The sequence below is a fragment of the Mesoplodon densirostris genome, chromosome 9, assembly GCF_025265405.1.
Source record: "Mesoplodon densirostris isolate mMesDen1 chromosome 9, mMesDen1 primary haplotype, whole genome shotgun sequence".
Taxonomy (NCBI): domain Eukaryota; kingdom Metazoa; phylum Chordata; class Mammalia; order Artiodactyla; family Ziphiidae; genus Mesoplodon; species Mesoplodon densirostris.
The window spans coordinates 36,734,400-36,753,497 of NC_082669.1; the positions used below are offsets into that span (position 1 = coordinate 36,734,400).

At 39.3% G+C, this 19,098-nt stretch overlaps 1 protein-coding gene and 1 long non-coding RNA gene across 4 annotated transcripts in view; one reads left to right on the plus strand and one right to left on the minus strand.

Annotated features, from left to right (window-relative positions):
• Positions 1–4,476, minus strand: part of LOC132495703 (uncharacterized) — a 74,328-nt gene extending 69,852 nt beyond the window's left edge. Inside the window, exon 1 of the long non-coding RNA XR_009533330.1 lies at positions 4,379–4,476. This is a non-coding gene — a long non-coding RNA (uncharacterized LOC132495703). The remainder of the gene's footprint in view (positions 1–4,378) is intronic.
• A 137-nt stretch (positions 4,477–4,613) lies between these two features.
• DMTF1 (cyclin D binding myb like transcription factor 1) overlaps positions 4,614–19,098 on the plus strand; it is a 46,846-nt gene continuing 32,361 nt past the window's right edge. Inside the window, exons 1-5 of one of the 3 annotated variants that reach the window (XM_060107616.1) lie at positions 4,614–4,716; positions 6,535–6,674; positions 14,859–14,981; positions 16,373–16,489; positions 17,414–17,536. In XM_060107616.1, coding sequence (XP_059963599.1) covers positions 16,381–16,489; positions 17,414–17,536 — 232 coding nt within the window. In that variant the 5' untranslated portion in view covers positions 4,614–4,716; positions 6,535–6,674; positions 14,859–14,981; positions 16,373–16,380. Of the gene's footprint in view, positions 4,717–6,534; positions 6,675–14,858; positions 14,982–16,372; positions 16,490–17,413; positions 17,537–19,098 lie in introns of those variants that run through there. The other 2 variants (XM_060107615.1, XM_060107617.1) reach the window with 2 other exon arrangements.

Sequence of the window (19,098 nt, forward strand, 5' to 3'; positions counted from 1 at the left end):
CTGGAAGAAGAACCAATTTTTGCTAATGTTCCATGAATAGGCCTCAGTAAAGATCTACTGCAAAAGAAAATGAAGTGAAGAGGTAACCAGGCTGAAAGATTAAAAGAGGTGTAGGGATGAGACACCGACATGAAATGGAGAGCAGGCAAGGGGTTATGAGATGGAGTGCCATAAGTCCCAGACAAAAGCCTGGAGGAGGAATCTCAGACAGAAGAGGACTTGGAAGAGCCTGATGTGTTGGCCTAACTAGGGACAGTTTGCTCATTCCTCTATTAGCACAGGAATCCCCATCAGCTTGCCGGAAATTCTGGCAGGGCTTCCAGTGTATACACATCAGTTGTATTAATAGGACTCAGAGACTGTGTAGAAAAATGGGCTACTCAATAATTATATTTTTCATTTACTTTGAACAGAAGTCCTTGCAAACATCTCTTTATTCTGAATCATGACATCCAGGACATGAGACAATCATTAAACAATAAAACCAGCCTCTCAGTATTTGAAACACTTTTATATTAACATATCAACCTTTCAAAAAAGGAAGGTCGGGCTTCCCTGGTGGCGCAGTGGTTGACAGTCCGCCTGCTGATGCAGTGGACACGGGTTCGTGTCCCGGTCCGGGAAGATCCCACATGCCGCGGCGCGGCTGGGCCCGTGAGCCATGGCCGCTGAGCCTGCACATCCGGAGCCTATGCTCCGCAACGGGAGAGGCCACAACGGTGAGAGGCCCGCATACCGCAAAAAAAAAAAAAAAAAAGGAAGGTCATTTCATCAATATTCTATTGCTGATGAGGTTCATGAAAGTGTTATAAAAAATCTGGAGTCCAACAGAGCTAATCATAACTAGCAAATGCAGTAAATACCATAACTGCTATACTTTTATAATACCTTCTATTTATGAAAGAACTATTTTTCACTTTTTTTCTACAAAATATTTAATTACTAATTAGGTAAATCCTAGGATAATATTAAAAATCTCATGCATTCCCTAGGTACGTATTGACTAAGTAGTGAGGTAGGAAGCACCGAGAATTATAATTGCAGAAAGTTGCTCTAGGTTTAAACTTTGGATAGTCTTACGTTGATAATGCATGTTAAAGATATAGAGGTGTTATTATCATAGGTTTACTTTTTAAATTATGTATTAAACTAATACTAAAATACACTTGTTTTCCCCAAGTAAACACCAATTGACCTTGGGAAAAGGTAATTATGAAAGAAACTCACCCAGAAAGGAAGAATTAATTATGAGCATGCACTTGACTTTTTTTAGGGAATTAACAGCAAAGTGCAGACTAACCTAAGATTTTTCAGAAGAGAATGGGTAGCAACTATAATTTAGATAACACTCTCTTATGCCTCAGTGAAAAAGAATCCTACACGGTAATGCTTTCTGGAAAATGTAGCTAATTAAGAACCAATTCCTCATAAATGGTAATGTTAACAATTTTACATATGTAACTATTATCTCATTAGAACTCTACTTTGAGTAATTTAATTGCTTTTCTGGTTCACGGGTTTATTAGTGTCCATATTTAAGTGCTTACTACATATGACAGGCTCTGTGCAAAGCATGTTGCCTACACTATTCTGGGAGATAGATTTTAGTATCCCCACTTTTCAGAAGCAAACGAAGCTTAGAGATACGAAGTACCATACCCACCGCTAAGCAATAAAGTCAAGATTCACACTCGGGTCTGACTTCAACATCTATACCACAACACTCTCCTGCTTCGTGGTGTTGGTTACCTATTATTTATGTACTCTTTTAAACATTGAATGATATATGCCATAACCACAGTGGATGCAGAGATTACCACAAACTGGTAATAAAGTTAGATGCAATAAAATGCTGCTCTTGACAGTTATTTTTGAAAATTGGTCAAATGTATCCTTCTTCCAGTTCAGTAAAGACTCTGGAAACTGGTTGTAATTATTTTTCATTATAAAAAGACTGTTGCCAAAGTGTACTTTTTGAGCTGCAGAAGGGTAGTTCAGAGCATAGGCTCTGGAGCTGAGGCTTTCATTCTGACTCTACCATTTATTTGCTGTGTTTCCTTGGACACATTCCTTCACTTTTTTGGTTCTTGTCTAAAATGGGAATCAGTTGTAATAACTATACTGAAGCTTTGGCACTTGTGAACATTAAATGTGTTTAATATATGTAAAGCATTTAAATGACACATAAGCACTCAAAAAATGTTAGCTAAACTTGTCCAAATCCAGACCCTTTTATATTTTCTTTTTTTTAAATAGACCTTATTTTGGGGGACAGTTTAAGATTCACAGCAAAATTGAGGGGAAGATACAGAGACTTCCCACACTGTCCCTGCCCTACACATGAACATTATCAACATACCCCACCTGAGTCGTACATTTATTTGCAAATGATGAACCAACATTGACATATCATTATCAAACAAAGTCCGTGGGTTACATTAGGGTTCACTATCTGTGTTGTATATTGTAGGGGTTTTGATAAGTGTATAATGCCATGTATCTACCATTACAGCATTATACAAAATCATTTCGCTGCCTTAAAAAATCCTCTGTGCTCCACCTATTTCTCTTCCTCTGGCCTCAAACCCTGGCAACTACTGATCTTTTTACTATCTCCATAGTTTTGCCCTTTCCAGAAAGTCAGATAGTTGGAATCATTCAGTAGGTAGCCTTTTCAGATAGACTTCTTTCACTTAGTGGCATGCATTTAAGATTCCTCCGTATCTTTTCATGGCTCGACAGCTCAATTCGTTTTAGCACTGAATAATACTCCATTGTATGGATGTACCACAGTTTATCCATTTACCTACTGAAGCACATCTTGGTTGCTTCTAAGTTTTGGCAATTACAATGAAGTTGGTATAAATATCTCTGTGCAGCTTTTTATGTGGAGGTAAGGTTTCAACTATTTGGGGTAAATATCAAGGAGCAATTAATGGATCACATGGTAAGAATATGCTTGGTTCTGTAAGAAACCACCAAACTGTCTTCCAAAGTGGTTGTACCATTCTGCATTCCCTCTATCAATCAATGAGAGTTCCTATTGCTCCAAAGTGTCATCGGCCCTTGGTGCTGGCAGCGTTTGGGATTTTAGCACTTCTAACTGGTGTGTGATGGTATTTCGTTTTACACTCTCTTTTATGAAGTGCAACATTTATGAGTGAGACAGTTACCCCAAAGAACAGATAATGTGGACTACTGGTGAAAACTGTGTACATTTGACTTAAAATCGAAACAAATATTTATCTAACTAAACCCATTTCAGTGTGTACTTTTCCCCCTTTCTTCAATGAATTAGTGTCACTTCCACGAAGTCTTCCAACTACGTTTTGTATTCAAAAGAAACCGGAGTTGCAAAAAAAAATTTTTTTAAAGCCAAAAGAGAGGAAAAGAAATCACTAAGCATTATCAACTTCATTAGTTAAGATCAATTCAAAACGTAGTATACACACTCTTGACGGCCTTCATTTGACCTTTACAACCGATGCTCACTACACTCCCATTGTGACAATGTAGTGTAAGTCTACGCATAGCTGCTGGATGCAAGTACATTTGTCAAATCTAATTTCTAAACTGCTCTCATCCCACTAGCAAAAGAAAAGCAGCGTACAATAAATCAATTTTATAAACAAGTGAAATGAATCCTAAGAAGAGTTGTAACCGGGTTCCGACCACTAAAATCTTCGGACCTCTTTGGGAGATTGGGATTGACATATACACACTGCTTTATATAAAGAGCTACCTAACAAGAACCTACTGTATAGCCCAGGGAACTCTATTCCCAACTCTGTAATGACCTATATGGGAACAGACTCCAAAAAAGAGTGGATATATGCACATGTATAATTGACTCGCTGTACAGGAGAAACTAACACAACACTGTAAATCAACTATACTCCAGTAAAAAAAAATTAATTAAAAAAATTTTCAGGACTCTTTCAAAACAAAAATCTCTGCAGGAGTCTCTGGAAGCTTAAAGACTCTGGGGGCGGGGCCGAGTACTGGTCTTCCCTGAAAGCTCCCCAGGCTAGCTGAAGAGCATCCACTTTAGAAAAGCCGTGCTTTTTAAGGCGTACCGTGCACTACAGAAGAGCATATTCACACAGGATACATTTCACCAAGAATTGCATCATACGCCCAACGGGTAACACCTCTACGCGCCTACGGCAAGGCAGACCAAGTCAGAAGAGCCAGACATACAATTCCCGGTTATCGTCTACACCCAGACCCCGCTTTCTAACAGTTCCACACGCGAGGCTCCCTCCGCTCCGAGGCCCAGATTACGAAAGTCGGCTGGCGAGGCCCAACTGTCGCCGAGCCAGGAAAACCACAGTTGCGCCAAAGAAAGAAGGTCCTCCTTCATGGCATCAGTCAGTACCTATTTCCTTGTAGGAGGAGGAGAAAAGAGCAGACAACGAACAACTCCCACTCAGACGGGGCTCGAAGCTCAAATAACCCAGGACCTTTTTTCGCGCTCCGACCTGGCCGGAAGTGACGCCACGGCCAGCGCGCAGGGCCGCCCCCAGGGAGAGGAGGCCGGGCGGGGGAGCGTGCGGGGGCTGGGGGCGGGGCGCGGCCGTAGCTCCGTTTCCGGTGGCTTGTCGCGCTCGCTCACTCCAGCTGCAGCCACTCTTGCCCGTGGCTGCTTCCTCCATCCTGGTATTTTTTGGAGCCTCCATCCTGGTTCTTCCAAAGTGCCCGGACCCAAAACAGGAAGTAAGTGCGATGGAAGCTTCAGGTCCCAGGCGCCGCTAGGGCCGCTCCGCCCAGTGCAGCCTGTCCGGCCCCCTTGCTGCCCGCCTGCTCTCGCCGGCCGGCGCCAGCTGCCGGCGCTCGGGCACCGCGGGCGGGGTGGAAGCTGGGCCTTCATGACGCTGAAGCTGCAGTCCCCGCACGCTCACGCCAGGGCCTCCCTCTCGGGGCCGGGCCTGCGGCGGTGGCGTGAGCAGCAGAGCAGGATAGCGAGCGGCCGCCGAGGCACAGCTAGCGATCCGGCGGGGGCGGAAAATGGCGGCGGCTTCGGAGGAGCTAAATGGCGCCGGGACCCCTGGGGGTGGGGTGGGGTGGGCCGGGAGCTTGGCGAGAGAATCGGGCCCGGGAACCCCGAGAGTAAGGAAGCCTTCCTTGCTTTTTCGTAGGGTTTCTTTTTTACGTTTTTGTTACCTTTTCGGTTTTATTTGGTACTGTGAAGGAGAGGTGAGCTTGGATGGGATCGAGAGAGTTGGGGCTTGTCTCGCGCCACCCCACCGCACCCCCTATTTTTTCCTCTTACCTTTTCGCCTCTTCGACTCTTCTCCCACCTTTTGGGGTTCATTCTCGCTCAGCTGTCCATGGCCTAAGCGGAAGGGATCGGGGTTGCTGGCCGAACCATCTCTGTCAGCCTGAGTCTCTTAAAAGGGAAAGATAGGAGCTGAAGTGCGGGGAGACAGACCTAACCCGGCAGAGAACGGGAAAATGAGCCTGCAAGATAGGGATTGTCGTATTTTGACGAGTTCCGAGGAAGTTTTTAAATTTTTTATTTTCTTCGTCCTTTAAAATAGACTTTGAGAATCTTTAGGGAATCTGTGGCATAGGTTTGAGGGTAGAAGTGGCCAATTCTATGCAGTTGAATGGTACAGCATGTGTTTTTAGAATAAAAATAATTCGGTGTAGATAAGGAGAGGTGATAAGTCTGTGAACTGTAAAAGTCAGGGCTCCCTTTCCCTGATTGAATTTGGAAATTCACATTCAATGGTTATTTTCTCGTAACTTGATTCATCGTTGTGCACCTTCTTTCTGACCGTAGGTGAGGCTGCTTGTTGGGACATTTGACAAAAAGCGTATTCTGTAGGATTACTTCCTAATGTTCAGTATTTTAAACTTACAGTAATACCGTTTGGAAGTATTTTATCTTTTACGGATTTTACCTTTATTTTGATTTCCCGAAGACAACCATTTATATAGCTTTTAAGCTCCAGTTCAAGTAAGACATTCTTGCATTGTGTTGAAAGTTTTACAGGCACAAAAACTATTTTTCAGGGAAGGATTTTCATATTTTTCCATTACTTCAGATTTTTTTTCTTTGAGCTGCTGTTAAACTTGTGTTTCAAATAACTTTGAGTGTCACTGCATTGTTTTCTATTTATTTATTTAGTAATTTGAATAATTTACCAGCATTTAAACGTTTAAAGACCGTGCTGATAATACACCAAAAACTTACCTTTTTACTGTGATGCTGTAGTGCTGGTAAGATACATTTATTAGGTTAAGATTTAGAGACTTAGATAAGGTTCAGGAAGAAATTAAGTTTATGTTCCTTACCGTTACAAAAATTGTCACTCTGTTTGACTAAAATTTGGTGTGAGAATAAAGTTTTTTTCCCTTCATTCACAAGGGACAAAAACTATCCTGATCATTTCTGGGGGGAAAATTACGTGTTATGAAGAAAAAATATTTCATGTTTTATGATAATCTTATTTTAACTCCCATATACTAAGTAAGTACTTTATGTGCCACCAAACAAGCTAATTTTTTTTTTTTTTTTTACTATTTTAGTTGATAGGCTCACCCCAAAATATGCTTTTTGGGACTGATCTAGAACCTGCATATTCTCCGTGAATCTATTTAATTGATTGCAGTTGAGCTAGATGGTGGAGCCAAAATGCTATTGCCCTGTCTTCATCAACAGTTAATCAGTAAGTACTGGGCATTGCATACGTATATAGAACTTTAAGTCCACACTTTGAGCAGTTACATGAATAAATATATGCTATATAAACATTTTTCTCTGGGTGTTCAGGTTTTGGAAGTATTTTGAGGGGAAGCAGTCACGGGAAATGGTTACTGGTAGAGAATTATACCCCAAAAGAAGGTAGTTGTCTTCTTTAGTTTTGTTTTTTTTCCCCCCAAGTTCTCTTCTTTTTACAGGCTTTTTTTAAGATGTAGAAAAGTTACCTCGTTTCACCCCAAGGCAGCGGGAGAGATAAGTGTATTTGTAAGGTTAGCTAGATGTTACTAGTTAATATTGAAATAAAAACAAAACTAGTCCTTACTTTTCCACATAATATTTATCTTTCTGCTCACTTATTTATCTCTCCAACAACTACAGACCCTAATTGTTTTTGTTTTTGTTTTTGTTTTGCGGTACGTGGGCCCCTCACTGCTGTGGCCTCTCCCATTGCGGAGCACAGGCTCCGGACGCGCAGGCTCAGCAGCCATGGCTCACGGGCCCAGCCGCTCTGCGGCATATGGGATCCTCCCGGACCGGGCCACGAACCCGTGTCCCCTACATCGGCAGGCGGACTCTCAACCACTGCGCCACCAGGGAAGCCCCAGACCCCAATTTTTATAAATGTTGTAAGAAACTTGTATGTCCTGAAAATAACATCTCATTATTTTAAACAGTTGTTGTTTTCATGCTCCATTAAGAACATTGACTTAAGTTAACACTTGTGAGGATGAGTAAGATAATGTGAAACAAGTGTCCCTAGGAATTTACAGCCTGGCACATAGATGTTAAAATATTGAGGGGGGGTGGGAACTGTGTTTTGTTGTAAAGACATCAAAACTTTGAAAAGATTAGGAAGAGTTCCAGTTTTTTAATATCTCATATAGAAGCTGCCTACTTAACACTGAGTTGTTAACCTGCCTTGTCAAAATGGAGTTTTCTTTTTTAATTGTTTTCTCTTACCACCATCATTTTTAGCACCTTTTTTTCCCCCTCATATAAAAGGATTCTTTAGGAATTGGTATGTTTCTAAATGCTTTGCAAATTCAGCTCCAAAGCCTTTTCTGTCCTTAAGTGCTACGCAGTGACCTGAGAAAGTGATAAACCTATTGCCAAGGGCATTAAATATAAAATACAGAGAGTTATCAAATAGATGTGGTATTTTCTTTCATATTATTTCTCCCCTTCACTTTTTTTCCTTTTGTGAAGAGGATGCTTGAAATAGAAATCACAAGTAGGCTTTGTTTTTGTTTTGATTCCGTAAAGGTAAATGATAAACTTAAATAAAAGAAGACACCTATCATGTCTCTTTTTTCACGTTTATAGAAAGATCCCATTCCACGAATGAATACCAGAAAGAAGTTGTCATGAAAAAGCACACTGGAGAGCTCTTTATGAATATTTTAATTGTCTTTTTGTTTGGCGGGATGTGTGTGTGTGTGTGTGTGTTAACCTTATGCCATTTTTTTTAGCTGTCATTTTAGTTGTGTGCACTGTGTTGTCAAGCCCTTCTTCCAAGTAACCGGTTGTCAAAACTAATCTTTTTGACTATCAGGTGTTAGGCAGCAAAAAAATGCTCTTTAGGTTTATTTACTGTCTGTGTATTTTAGTATCTGTTGCAGAAGTGCAGTTTAAAAATCGGCGTCAGTGTATATGAGAACTATAGTGATAATGTATTCCCTTTAAAGAGCTTCTGATGATGCCTTGCTTAAAGGGCTCAGTTTTCAATGGCTGAAATCTTAAAATGTAGCCAAATACACATTGCATAGCTCTTAAATCATGCACCGGGTAAAAGACAACATTTTTGTTTTTTAATATGGTTGTATTGCCAAACCAGGTATGAAATGCTGTACCTTGAAATGAATCATACTACCAAGTAATTTTTTTTACTATTATAGTGTCATTGTTTTCAGTAGTTGGTAATTGAAATCAACATCTTAAACAATTAAAGCCTATTATAATAAACCTTGTTAATATCTTTATTGACTTTGTGTGTGTGTGTGTGTGGTATGCGGGCCTCTCACTGTTGTGGCCTCTCCCGTTGCGGAGCACGGGCTCCAGATGCGCAGGCTCAGCGGCCATGGCTCACGGGCCCAGCCGCGCCGCGGCATGTGGGATCTTCCCGGACTGGGGCACGAACCCGTGTCCCCTGCATCGGCAGGCGGACTCTCAACCACTGCGCCACCAGGGAAGCCCCTTATTGACGTTTTATGGTATACAGTCATATTATCTTAAAACCAAGTCATAATGAACATAGTTAGGTACCTTAATTCAGTATGCTTGTATGTTCATTTATAGTTCTCTTTCTCAAACTTTTCCACAAAGTATACAGAAGAACAAATCCCCAGGGGCCTGGGACCATAGTCCAAAGCATTCAACCTCAACTGTGAAGTGACCCCATTCCTATATTTAATAAAATCAATATTTAAGATGTCTGTGGCTTTGTCTGTTTCCTGATATCCCTCTATGTCCCCATGTTCAGGATATAGGAATTTCTTTTTCTTTTTATTAACTTTCGTTATTTTTACTTTTAAAAAATATATTTATTTTTGGCTACATTGGGTCTTTGTTGCTGCACACGAGCTTTCTCTAGTTGTGGCAAGCGGGGGCTGCTCTTCCTTGCGGTGCGCGGGCTTCTCACTGCGGTGGCTTCTCTTGTTGAGGAGCACGGGCTCTAGGCACGCGGGCTTCAGTAGTTGTAGCACATGGGCTTAGTTGCTCCGTGGCATGTGGGATCTTCCCAGACCAGGAATTGAACCCGTGTCCCCTACATTGGCAGGTGATTCTCAACCACTGCACCACCAGGGAAGTCGAGGAATTTGTTACCTATTCTCTTCCACTAAGACTTTCTATTTAGCAGAGTTTTCATTCTTTCAAAATAAAAATATTTCAAAACATCTCTTTCAGATTTTTTATTGTATGTTACTAAGCAAATCCCCTTATAAGCATTTCCTAAGGCGTTAGTTACATACCACCTAAGGTATGATAGTGGCCAATATGGAGTCTACAATAGCAAGACCTTGAAAACAAAAATGTTCAGTAATAGTTTAATGGTTAGATAAGTTGAGGTACCATGTACCCATTTAAAGTGCTATGGAAGAATAACTAGTAATATCGGAAAATGCTCCCCATAAAGTTAAGTGCAAAAAACAAAAGTTATGAAAGGTGTGACAGTATGATCGCAGTATCATAAAAACAATTAAAAATAGGTATGTTGATATATGGCTGAAAGGTTTGGAAGATTATCACCAAAAAAAAAGGAAAATGAGTAATTTTCTTGTTATATTGGGGCAGGAAAAAAGATATCTGAAAACTAAATGTGTCCTTACTGCCTTATTAGTTGAATTATGCCAAAAACTGCGTCAGCTAGTGTTTCTCAATCTTTGCCTCATCCAATAAAATTCTGGTGCTTTATGTTCTGTAGCTTGCTTGATTTCCCCTTATAAAACTATTTTATAATGCTGAATGTTTTTCACACCATGTAGTCTCATCCCATCTTGCAATGAAGAATCACATCTTCAAGCATCAAGGGTCAGCAAGTGTTAGCTCTGAGCTTCTCATGATCTCTAATAATAGAATCTACCCTTCCCCGTTTGTACTAGTCCTGTGCTTGGGAACCAGTAAACATTTATCTACAGAAACTAGTCCCAAAACCAGGAAGAAATGCCACTTTTCTTGGTTTGATCTAGTTTTTAGAAGATTATGACACTTGGTTGCCTGATAAACCAGGACAATTATGTAGACTCAATTGATGGAAATACCAGTTTAAGATAATCTAATGAATAAAAACTTTACATCAGTACTGGAATGGAGTAGAATAAAGGATTCATGTCTTTAAAGTCTATGTTAAGTAACAGATCCAAGAGTAGTAGGTTTTTGGGTTCTACATTGAGTAGGGTCATCTTGTTCATTGGGAGCTATAAATGTAAACAAATATGTTTCTCATTTAAATGTGAGTATAATAACTGTTCTGTACCACATTCCAGGTATTCTTTTCTTGATTTTACTAAGGTATTATTAAGATATCCACCAAATGATGGAAACGTGCCAGAATGCCATTTCACCAATTAAAATGGCTGTTAAGGGCCTCCCTGGTGGCGCGGTGGTTGGGAGTCCGCCTGCCGATGCAGGGGACACGGGTTCGTGCCCCGATCCCGGGGGATCCCACATGCCGCGGAGCGGCTGGGCCCGCGAGCCATGGCCGCGGGGCCTGTGTGTCCGGAGCCTGTGCTCCGCGACGGGAGAGGCCACAGCAGTGAGAGGCCCGCGTACAGCAAAAAAAAAAAAAAAAAAAAAAAAAAAAAAAATGGCTGTTAAAAATTTTTCCTTTCATGTTCTCACTTCTAGTTGGTTAAAAAAAAGTAGTGCATATGGTATAACCCATTTGAGAGAAAGAAAGGAAGATTTAAATAGGCTGATGGTGGACTTCCCTGGTGGTCCAGTCATTAAGATTCTGCCCTTCCAGTGCAGGAGCCGCAGGTTGATCCCTGGTAGGGTAACTAAGATCCCACATGCCTCGTGGTGTGGCCCAAATAAATATGTAGATTGTCTTTTTAAAAAAATGTTTTAAAAAAAATAGGCTGATGGTGTGTATTTATTTGCCCCAAAGGGAACCAAAATTTTGATGTTAGAATTGGAGATCTTCTGATATATTTCCCTATTAAACCAAATGGGGAATGGGTTTTGAAGTTAAGCATAGTTTCACGTATAATGATGAATTACAGTACAAGGCCCTAAATTACTCAACTTTGTACCTTACTATCGTACGTTGATTTATTTACCAACATTTTTCAGTTACTCTAATAGTCATATTAAAATACAGATGTACTCTTCCTATAAATAACAGCTGTCTTGACTCTACCATAGATCTTCTCACTCTGCTTACTTTGAGAGCTAAACCTTGTAAAAGACCTGTTTTGTATTACCTTCCGTACTTCCAATTCTCTGTATTCCAGTAGGTCAACAGTATTCTACTTATTGCCAAATCAAGTAGTCACTTCTCCATCTTATCCTGTAAGCAGTATTTAACAGTCAACTACTTAATGCTCCTTGAAAAACACTCTCAAGCCTTTTAAGTAACATCTCTTAGTTTTCCTCCTGTATCCCTGGCTGGTCCTTCTCAGTCTCCTTTCCTTGTTTGTGCATTGCTTGACTTCTGCTTCAGAACTCTAGGCTGTCTTCTCTAACTTCTCTAACTTCTTATCTTTAAAAACAATTTGCATGCTACTAACTCAAATTTACAGGTCTAATCCCTGCCCGTTGAATTCCAGCTTCCAACTATAAACTTGACATCTTCATTTGGGTGCCGTATATCTTAACTTGTTAATATTAACAGTAATAAAAAATATTTAATAAATATCTTCTAGTGCCCCAAAGCTCAGTCAGTTATTCAAGCCAAAAGTCTAGGAATCATCTTGAAATAGCTCCTCATCTCTTAATCTACTTTCAGCAAATCCTGTCAACACTACCTCCAGAATAAATCCTCTGTCCACGCTCCTTTCTTTGATCTCTGCCACCTATTCCAAATGACTATCATCTCTTGGACAGCTGCTTGTTTCATGACTTACTCCCTTATCCATTCTCCATATTGCAGTCTGAATGATCTTTTCAAAATGTAAATTATATTTCCCAATTTAAAACAGTCCAAGGATTTATAAGCCCTTGTGAGATGTGCCCCTGTCTTTTTCTCCAGCCTTAAATTCAGCTACTCTCCCTCTTGCTTGGAAGCCTCTGCCATAGTGGCTTTCTTTTTTAATCCCCTCCTGCCAGGCCAAATCAGGTCCCACCTTGGGGACTTTGCTGTTAATCTGTTGGCTGGCTTACAGTACTTGCTGTTGAAGAAATGTAAAGTAGCCATTAGTGTAAGCTTCCCTATTTGTAGTATGGTTCTATTTCTATAAAAAGTGTATGTAGCAGGAGGAATGTATTGACATATATGAGTAAAATAACTGGAAGGAGGCATGAGAAACTGACAGCATTGTTTACCTCCAGGCAGGGGGTCTAGGGAACTAGAGTGGAAAGTAGACTTCACCTTTACCTTTTGAATTTTGAACCATGTAAATGTGTTACCTTAAAAGTAAATTGAAAATAAAATTAGGTGAGTTTCTTAAATATTAATAAATCCAGACTCTGTAGCTGTAAGTACAAGTGGGGAAAAACCCCAGGAAGGTAAGTCAAGAGCTTATCTTTGGGGGTTAAAAAAAAGTAGCCACTATATCCCAGTGCCTAGAGAGTCCCTGGCACATTGTACATGTGATATATATTTGTTGATTGAACAGATGTGCTAGTTAATTTGCAAAGAAGTGTAGAAGCATTTACTCATCTCTAACATGAATTATCAGACTTTTTAAAATGAACCTAGATTCCTAATGTAAAGCTAGTACACTGCATGGGATCAACCTCTAACCCCAGTACAGGTTATCAAGAATGAAATACTCTCATCTAGTTATTTCAGACTCCTTTTTCCTTGTACTTACCTTGTATCTTACCTTAAGATACCCTTCCTTGTATCTTACCATATCTTCTCAAATCCACCTTTATTTTCTCTTTTTCCCGAAGTTTTAGATTAATTTAGGTCCTAAGATGACAGTCATTAAATTGCTAGACCAGTAACCATTTTGTACCTATCAAATGAGGAGTTGTGCTGGGGTTTTTTTTTTTTGGTTTTTTTTTGGTTTTTTTTTTGTTTTTTTTTTTTTTTTTGCTTTGTTGTTTCTTTTTAAATAAAAATACTAGTGGCAAGGTATTTTTATTTACTACCAGGAGTAGAGTTTACACCTCAGTGGTTGGAATATAAATTTGTACATCCCTTCTGGAAAAATAGACTGCAGCATGATATAAGAGTTTATTTTGTTGTATTCTTTGATCTAGTACTTTTCAGTAATTAATATTGTTTAAGGAAATAGTGTATGAATGTTTCAGTGTTTTACGGAAATGAAAAATTGGGAAGAATGTAAATGTCCAGTTATAGGCTATTTGTTGGATAATGTCATGTTTTCTATGCAGTGGAAGTTTTAAATGATACAGAAAACTTCAGTTAAATACCTAGGTTGGTTTCCTTCACATTTTTCAATGTGAATGAACTCTAAAATGCAGTATATAAAATTGCTTCTACAGTGTAGTCTCATACACAAACACACACAAATCAACAAGAGTGAAGTAATGATTTTGGCAAGTTTATGGGTGGTTTTAACTTCTTTTTTCTTTTTTTAACATTTAATTTCTCCATCTTCTACAGTAAGTATTACTTTACAAACCAGCTTTTAAACTTTTTAATGGATTCTGAAGTGAGAACAACAGGAAATCTATTAACTGACTGGATGTTTCTCTAGCAGGATCTGTACCTTTTGCACTACAGACTTATTTATATATAGCAGTTCTCAAAGATACCCATCCTAGAGAGGAGTTCTAATTAGAATACTGCAAAAATGAGAATTTTAATCATTGTTTTTTGCTGAAACATCCCCTTGAACCTTAAATCTTGCTGTGCTTTTTAATTTTCGGTTGATCCTTTGGGATGAAGATGAGAAGTTTCTTGAAAGAAACCTTTAAAAATCAAATCATTTCAGATTTTGTAAGTTTCACAATACATTCAAAAGCTTTCTTGTAATTTATGTTTTCTGGCCTGATTGTTTAGGATTCCTTTTTTCCCACAGATCCCTGGGCAGAGTTGTTAACAGATATTACGTAGTTTCTAATGCTTTAAGATGAAATATGGTACTACATTTAAAGAGAGATGTTAATTGTTACAAAGAAAAATATAGTTACCGGTAATATTTGTGGTATTGTTGGTTGGTATATACCCTAGGTCACGTTACATGTACCCAGGTCTACAGTTCATAGAACCACTGGTGTAATTCAACCTATTTTTTCTGAGAAAGTTTGACTGCCTGATGAGGGGCAACTTGGGCTTGAGAAACTGCCTATAAACTGACTTAGTAGGCATAGGATCCCATCATTTCTTCACTTCATTGGAGAATTCTTTCAGAGGCTGATTTCCAAAAGGTCTACTTACGGAAGAATTCTGGTATTGTCCTTCCTCTTCTAGTTGAGACATCACAGAGGCTTGAGGCTAGATTGTCATCAACATACTGCTAGCACACAGTTGTTTGTTCTCAGTAAGCCTTATTGTATAATGCTGTTACTTTTTCAGAGTGTTGCAGAGGTAGGAACATGGAGGAGAAACAATCTGGATAACATGAAAGTGATGCTGGTGGCCAAGGGAAGGCAACTTGATTCTGTGGGAAGGGCTATAGCTGATCCATCTGTTTTCTAGGTAAGCATTCCTTTGTTCCAGGGACCTTACCTCATGATTTGCAAATTTTAGTCATAACTAAATCATGACCTCCACTTATCTTTACTTGGGGAATGGCATCTTTACCATTGTAAAATGAATGATGTCCTTTTAAAACAGTAATTTGTACAGTAGAACTTGAGTGAATCAGTAGATCTTCACCATGTAAATGTTAATAGTTCTTAAGTTTTTCTGCTAAGGGAAAATGCATTTGTGTAAATGGCAAATATATGTACAGACTAATATCTTGTATATAGCAACCAAATAAATATTGAATGATTAATACACATCAAGGCTTATGTCCTCTGTATTATTTAGTTGGTAAAAAAGTATGTGGACAAGACCAAAATAGAGTATTGAGGCAAGAACTTCATTGAACATTACAAGGTAAACCTGAAGACTTCAATCAGGCCATTGATTACAATATAGGGCATTTCCCCCTGTCAGCCATGAGATACTGTATTCAAAGTGCTGCTTATTCAGTCTGTCTGAACAAAAGGGAAATAATATATGTGTAAAATAACAGGTAAAGGCACTTTAAGCAAAATCCAGTTCTCTATTTCAAAAGAAGACCTAGATCCATATCTATTAGGAAAACAGTTTGGTCAATGACAAATATATGTACTTGTTCAATATGAAGAAAACAGCAGGAAGAATTACTTAGTGTTCCTGTTTTTCAGATAATAATAGAGCTTAAATACTTGCAAATAGTGTTTTAGAGAAGTAATTCTTAGATTAAGAGAAAAGTTGTGATGGGTCTTCTGGTAAAGAATCAGAAGGTAAACACCTATTTGAATATATCACAAAGCTGCCAATAAAAAATAACTAAAAAGTGGTGTGAGTTTTTGCTGATATGACAGACAACTTGGAACAGGTAGTCTTTCATTGGATGTGATAAAAACAACTCTTAAAAAAGTGAATGCTGTAGGTTTTTAATTAATCATCGCATTTAGATTCTTGCAGACTATTACAGCTAATTCTAAATAATTGGTATAAACTTTTTTTTTTCTTTTTGCGGTACGCGGGCCTCTCACTGTTGTGGCCTCTTCCATTGCGGAGCACAGGCTCCGGACGTGCAGGCTCAGCGGCCATGGCTCACAGGCCCAGCCGCTCCGCAGCATGTGGGATCCCCCCAGACCGGGGCACGAACCCGTGTCCCCTGCATCCGCAGGCGGACTCTCAACCACTGCGCCACCAGGGAATCCCCTATACTTTTGAAAAAAAGTTTTGAAACCTGAAACATCATTGCAATTTCACATAAAGAATACTACAGGCAGATACAAATTGGAGGGGGGCGGGATTCTGTGGGCTACTTTATGTTCATACTTGGAAATAATTTTTTAAACCCTAATCTGAAACCTGTTCTTACACAGATTTGAGTATGAGCACAGTTGAAGAGGATTCTGACACAGTAACAGTAGAAACTGTGAACTCTGTGACTTTGACTCGGGACGCAGACGGGAACCTCATTCTTCACTGCCCTCAGAATGGTAGGAGAACCTGCTGACATAATTGTATTGGGTTGGCCAAAACATTCAAGTTTTTCCGTAAGATGTTATGGAAAAACCCAAATGAACGAACTTTTTGGAAGTTTTTTTTCATTCACTCACAGTATAGGAAGTTGTTTTTTTTTTTAATAAGCTTCCCATGGTTTTTAAGAATATAGTTCAAGTTCTTTAATTTGGTACATAGGCCTCCCATCATCTCAGCTTTCCTTGCAGCTTCATTTCCTGCCACATTTCATGTAGCGGTATTCCAGCAGTTCACAGCTATTTTTATATTCCTAACATACTTAAGCTTCTCAGACCTCAGTATGACTGCATGTATTACTCTTACTGCCAGTTAATAATCATTTCCCCCTGCCTTCTGTTTCTTTTTGAAAGTTTAAGACACCTTTTCTAGAAACCCTTCACCTCCAGTCTAAATTAAATGCCTGTGTGCTCATATAACAGCCTCTTCATTCCACCTTCATAGTTCTTATTACGCCATTTTGAAATTGTTAGTTTAGTCATCTCCTACAGTGTACTATGAGCTCCTTGACAGTCAGGGTATCTCTTATTGTTTTGTTTCTCAAACTTAGGTAATGGTAGGCATTCAGTGAATGTTGTGAGTGAATTAAATAACCGACCCTTGTCTTTACATGTGAAATATTTGGAAAGCCAGGTAGTCAACAGCACAAAAGTGTGATGTTTTAAAAAGTGGCACCTTTGTTCATAGTTCCTTGTCATAAAAATAAGAGCTGAGGTGCTGCAGTAAGCGTAGAGAGGACAGTGAGTCTCACTTGCATGACTGGCTTTAGTTGACATAGCAAATCAGTAAGAAGATTATTTTACAGTCATTACTTGTTGAAGATTTTGTTTTCTCCTTGTTGGTTTGAAGATTTTGAGATTTTTGTTTTTGTTTTGTTTCATTAGAAGCTGATGAAATAGACTCAGAAGATAGTATTGAACCTCCACATAAAAGGCTTTGTCTGTCTTCTGAGGATGATCAAAGTATTGATGATTCCACTCCTTGCATATCAGTTGTTGCACTTCCACGTAAGTCACTGAGTATTAACATAGTTTCCTTCTGAATCCAAATTTAGATTCCAAGAGATTAAATTGGCATTTCAAGGTAGACTTGGACCCATTATTTTTCTCCTCTTAGTACAAAAAACCTTCTTTTAACCAGCACTTAATGAGTGCTTATTTATGTGCCAGGCATGGCTCTGAATACTTTTACATATATTGCCTAGTTTAGTTTAATCTCTCAACCTTTTTTTTAATTGCCCCCCACTCCCGAGAGCCTTTTTAGACCATTTTTTCATCATCATGCTCTCCCCCATGAAATTGTAATACCACAAATATACTGTTGTTGTTTTTAATGTACTATATATATATATATATATATATATATATATATATATATATATATATATCCTTGCTTTCTTAATAAAGAGAATAAGATCTTTTCACCTTCTCCCAAGAAGCATATTCACCCTCATTGAGAAAACACTCTCTAGAGTGTTCCCTGTGTTATAAATGAGAAAACTAAGGTATAGAGAGGTGTAATAACTTGTCTAAGGTCATACCCAGGCATTCTGGTTCTTGTAGTTTATGTTCTTTTCATGTGGTATGTGGCTAAATGGAAGTTAGACCGAAGCCTAATAAGTTTATTCTCATTAAGAAAGTTCTTAAGGGACTTCCCTGGCGACCCCGTGGTTAAGACTCTGTGTTTCCACTGCAGGGGGCATGGGTTCGATCCCTGGTCGGCGAAACTAAGATCCCGCATGCCGCATAGTGTGGCCAGAAAAAAAAAAACAAAAAGCAAAACAAAGAAAGTTCTTAAACTGTTTATATTCCAAGATCATTTAGAGTAGACTGGATTTTAAGAAGATGTAGTATTTTGAGTGGAATACTGTTGGTGAAAGACTACAACCCACCAACTGTAATGTTAAATTATTTCTGGTTTGTTTAGCAAAGAATATGGAATCTTGTTGAACTGTGGTGGCCCTCCAAAGCTGGAGTAGATCAGCCATAAAAAGAAACGAAATTGAGCTATTTGTAATGAGGTGGATAGACCTAGAGTCTGTCATACAGAGTGAAGTAAGTCAGAAAGAGAAAGACAAATACCATAGGCTAACACACATATATGGAATTTAAGAAAAAAAAATGTCATGAAGAACCTAGGGGGAAAACAGGAATAAAGACACAGACCTACTTGAGAATGGACTTGAGGATATGGGGAGGGGGAAGGATAAGCTGTCACAAAGTGAGAGAGAGGCATGGACATATATACACTACCAAACGTAAGGTAGATAGATAGTGGGAAGCAGCAGCATAGCACAGGGAGATCAGCTCGGTGCTTTGTGACCGCCTGGAGGGGTGGGATAGGGAGGGTGGGAGGGAGGGAGCCGCAAGAGGGAAGGGATATGGGGACAGATGTACATGTATGACTGATTCACTTTGTTATAAAGCAGAAACTAATAAAAAAATATATATTTACTTTTTTAAAAAAAACAAAGCTGGAGTAGATATCTTAGTCCTTGGCAATGGGGTTGGGGCACAGGGCTGTTGGGGGCACTCTCTGCACAAAGGAGGGTCTTGGCATATCCACAAAC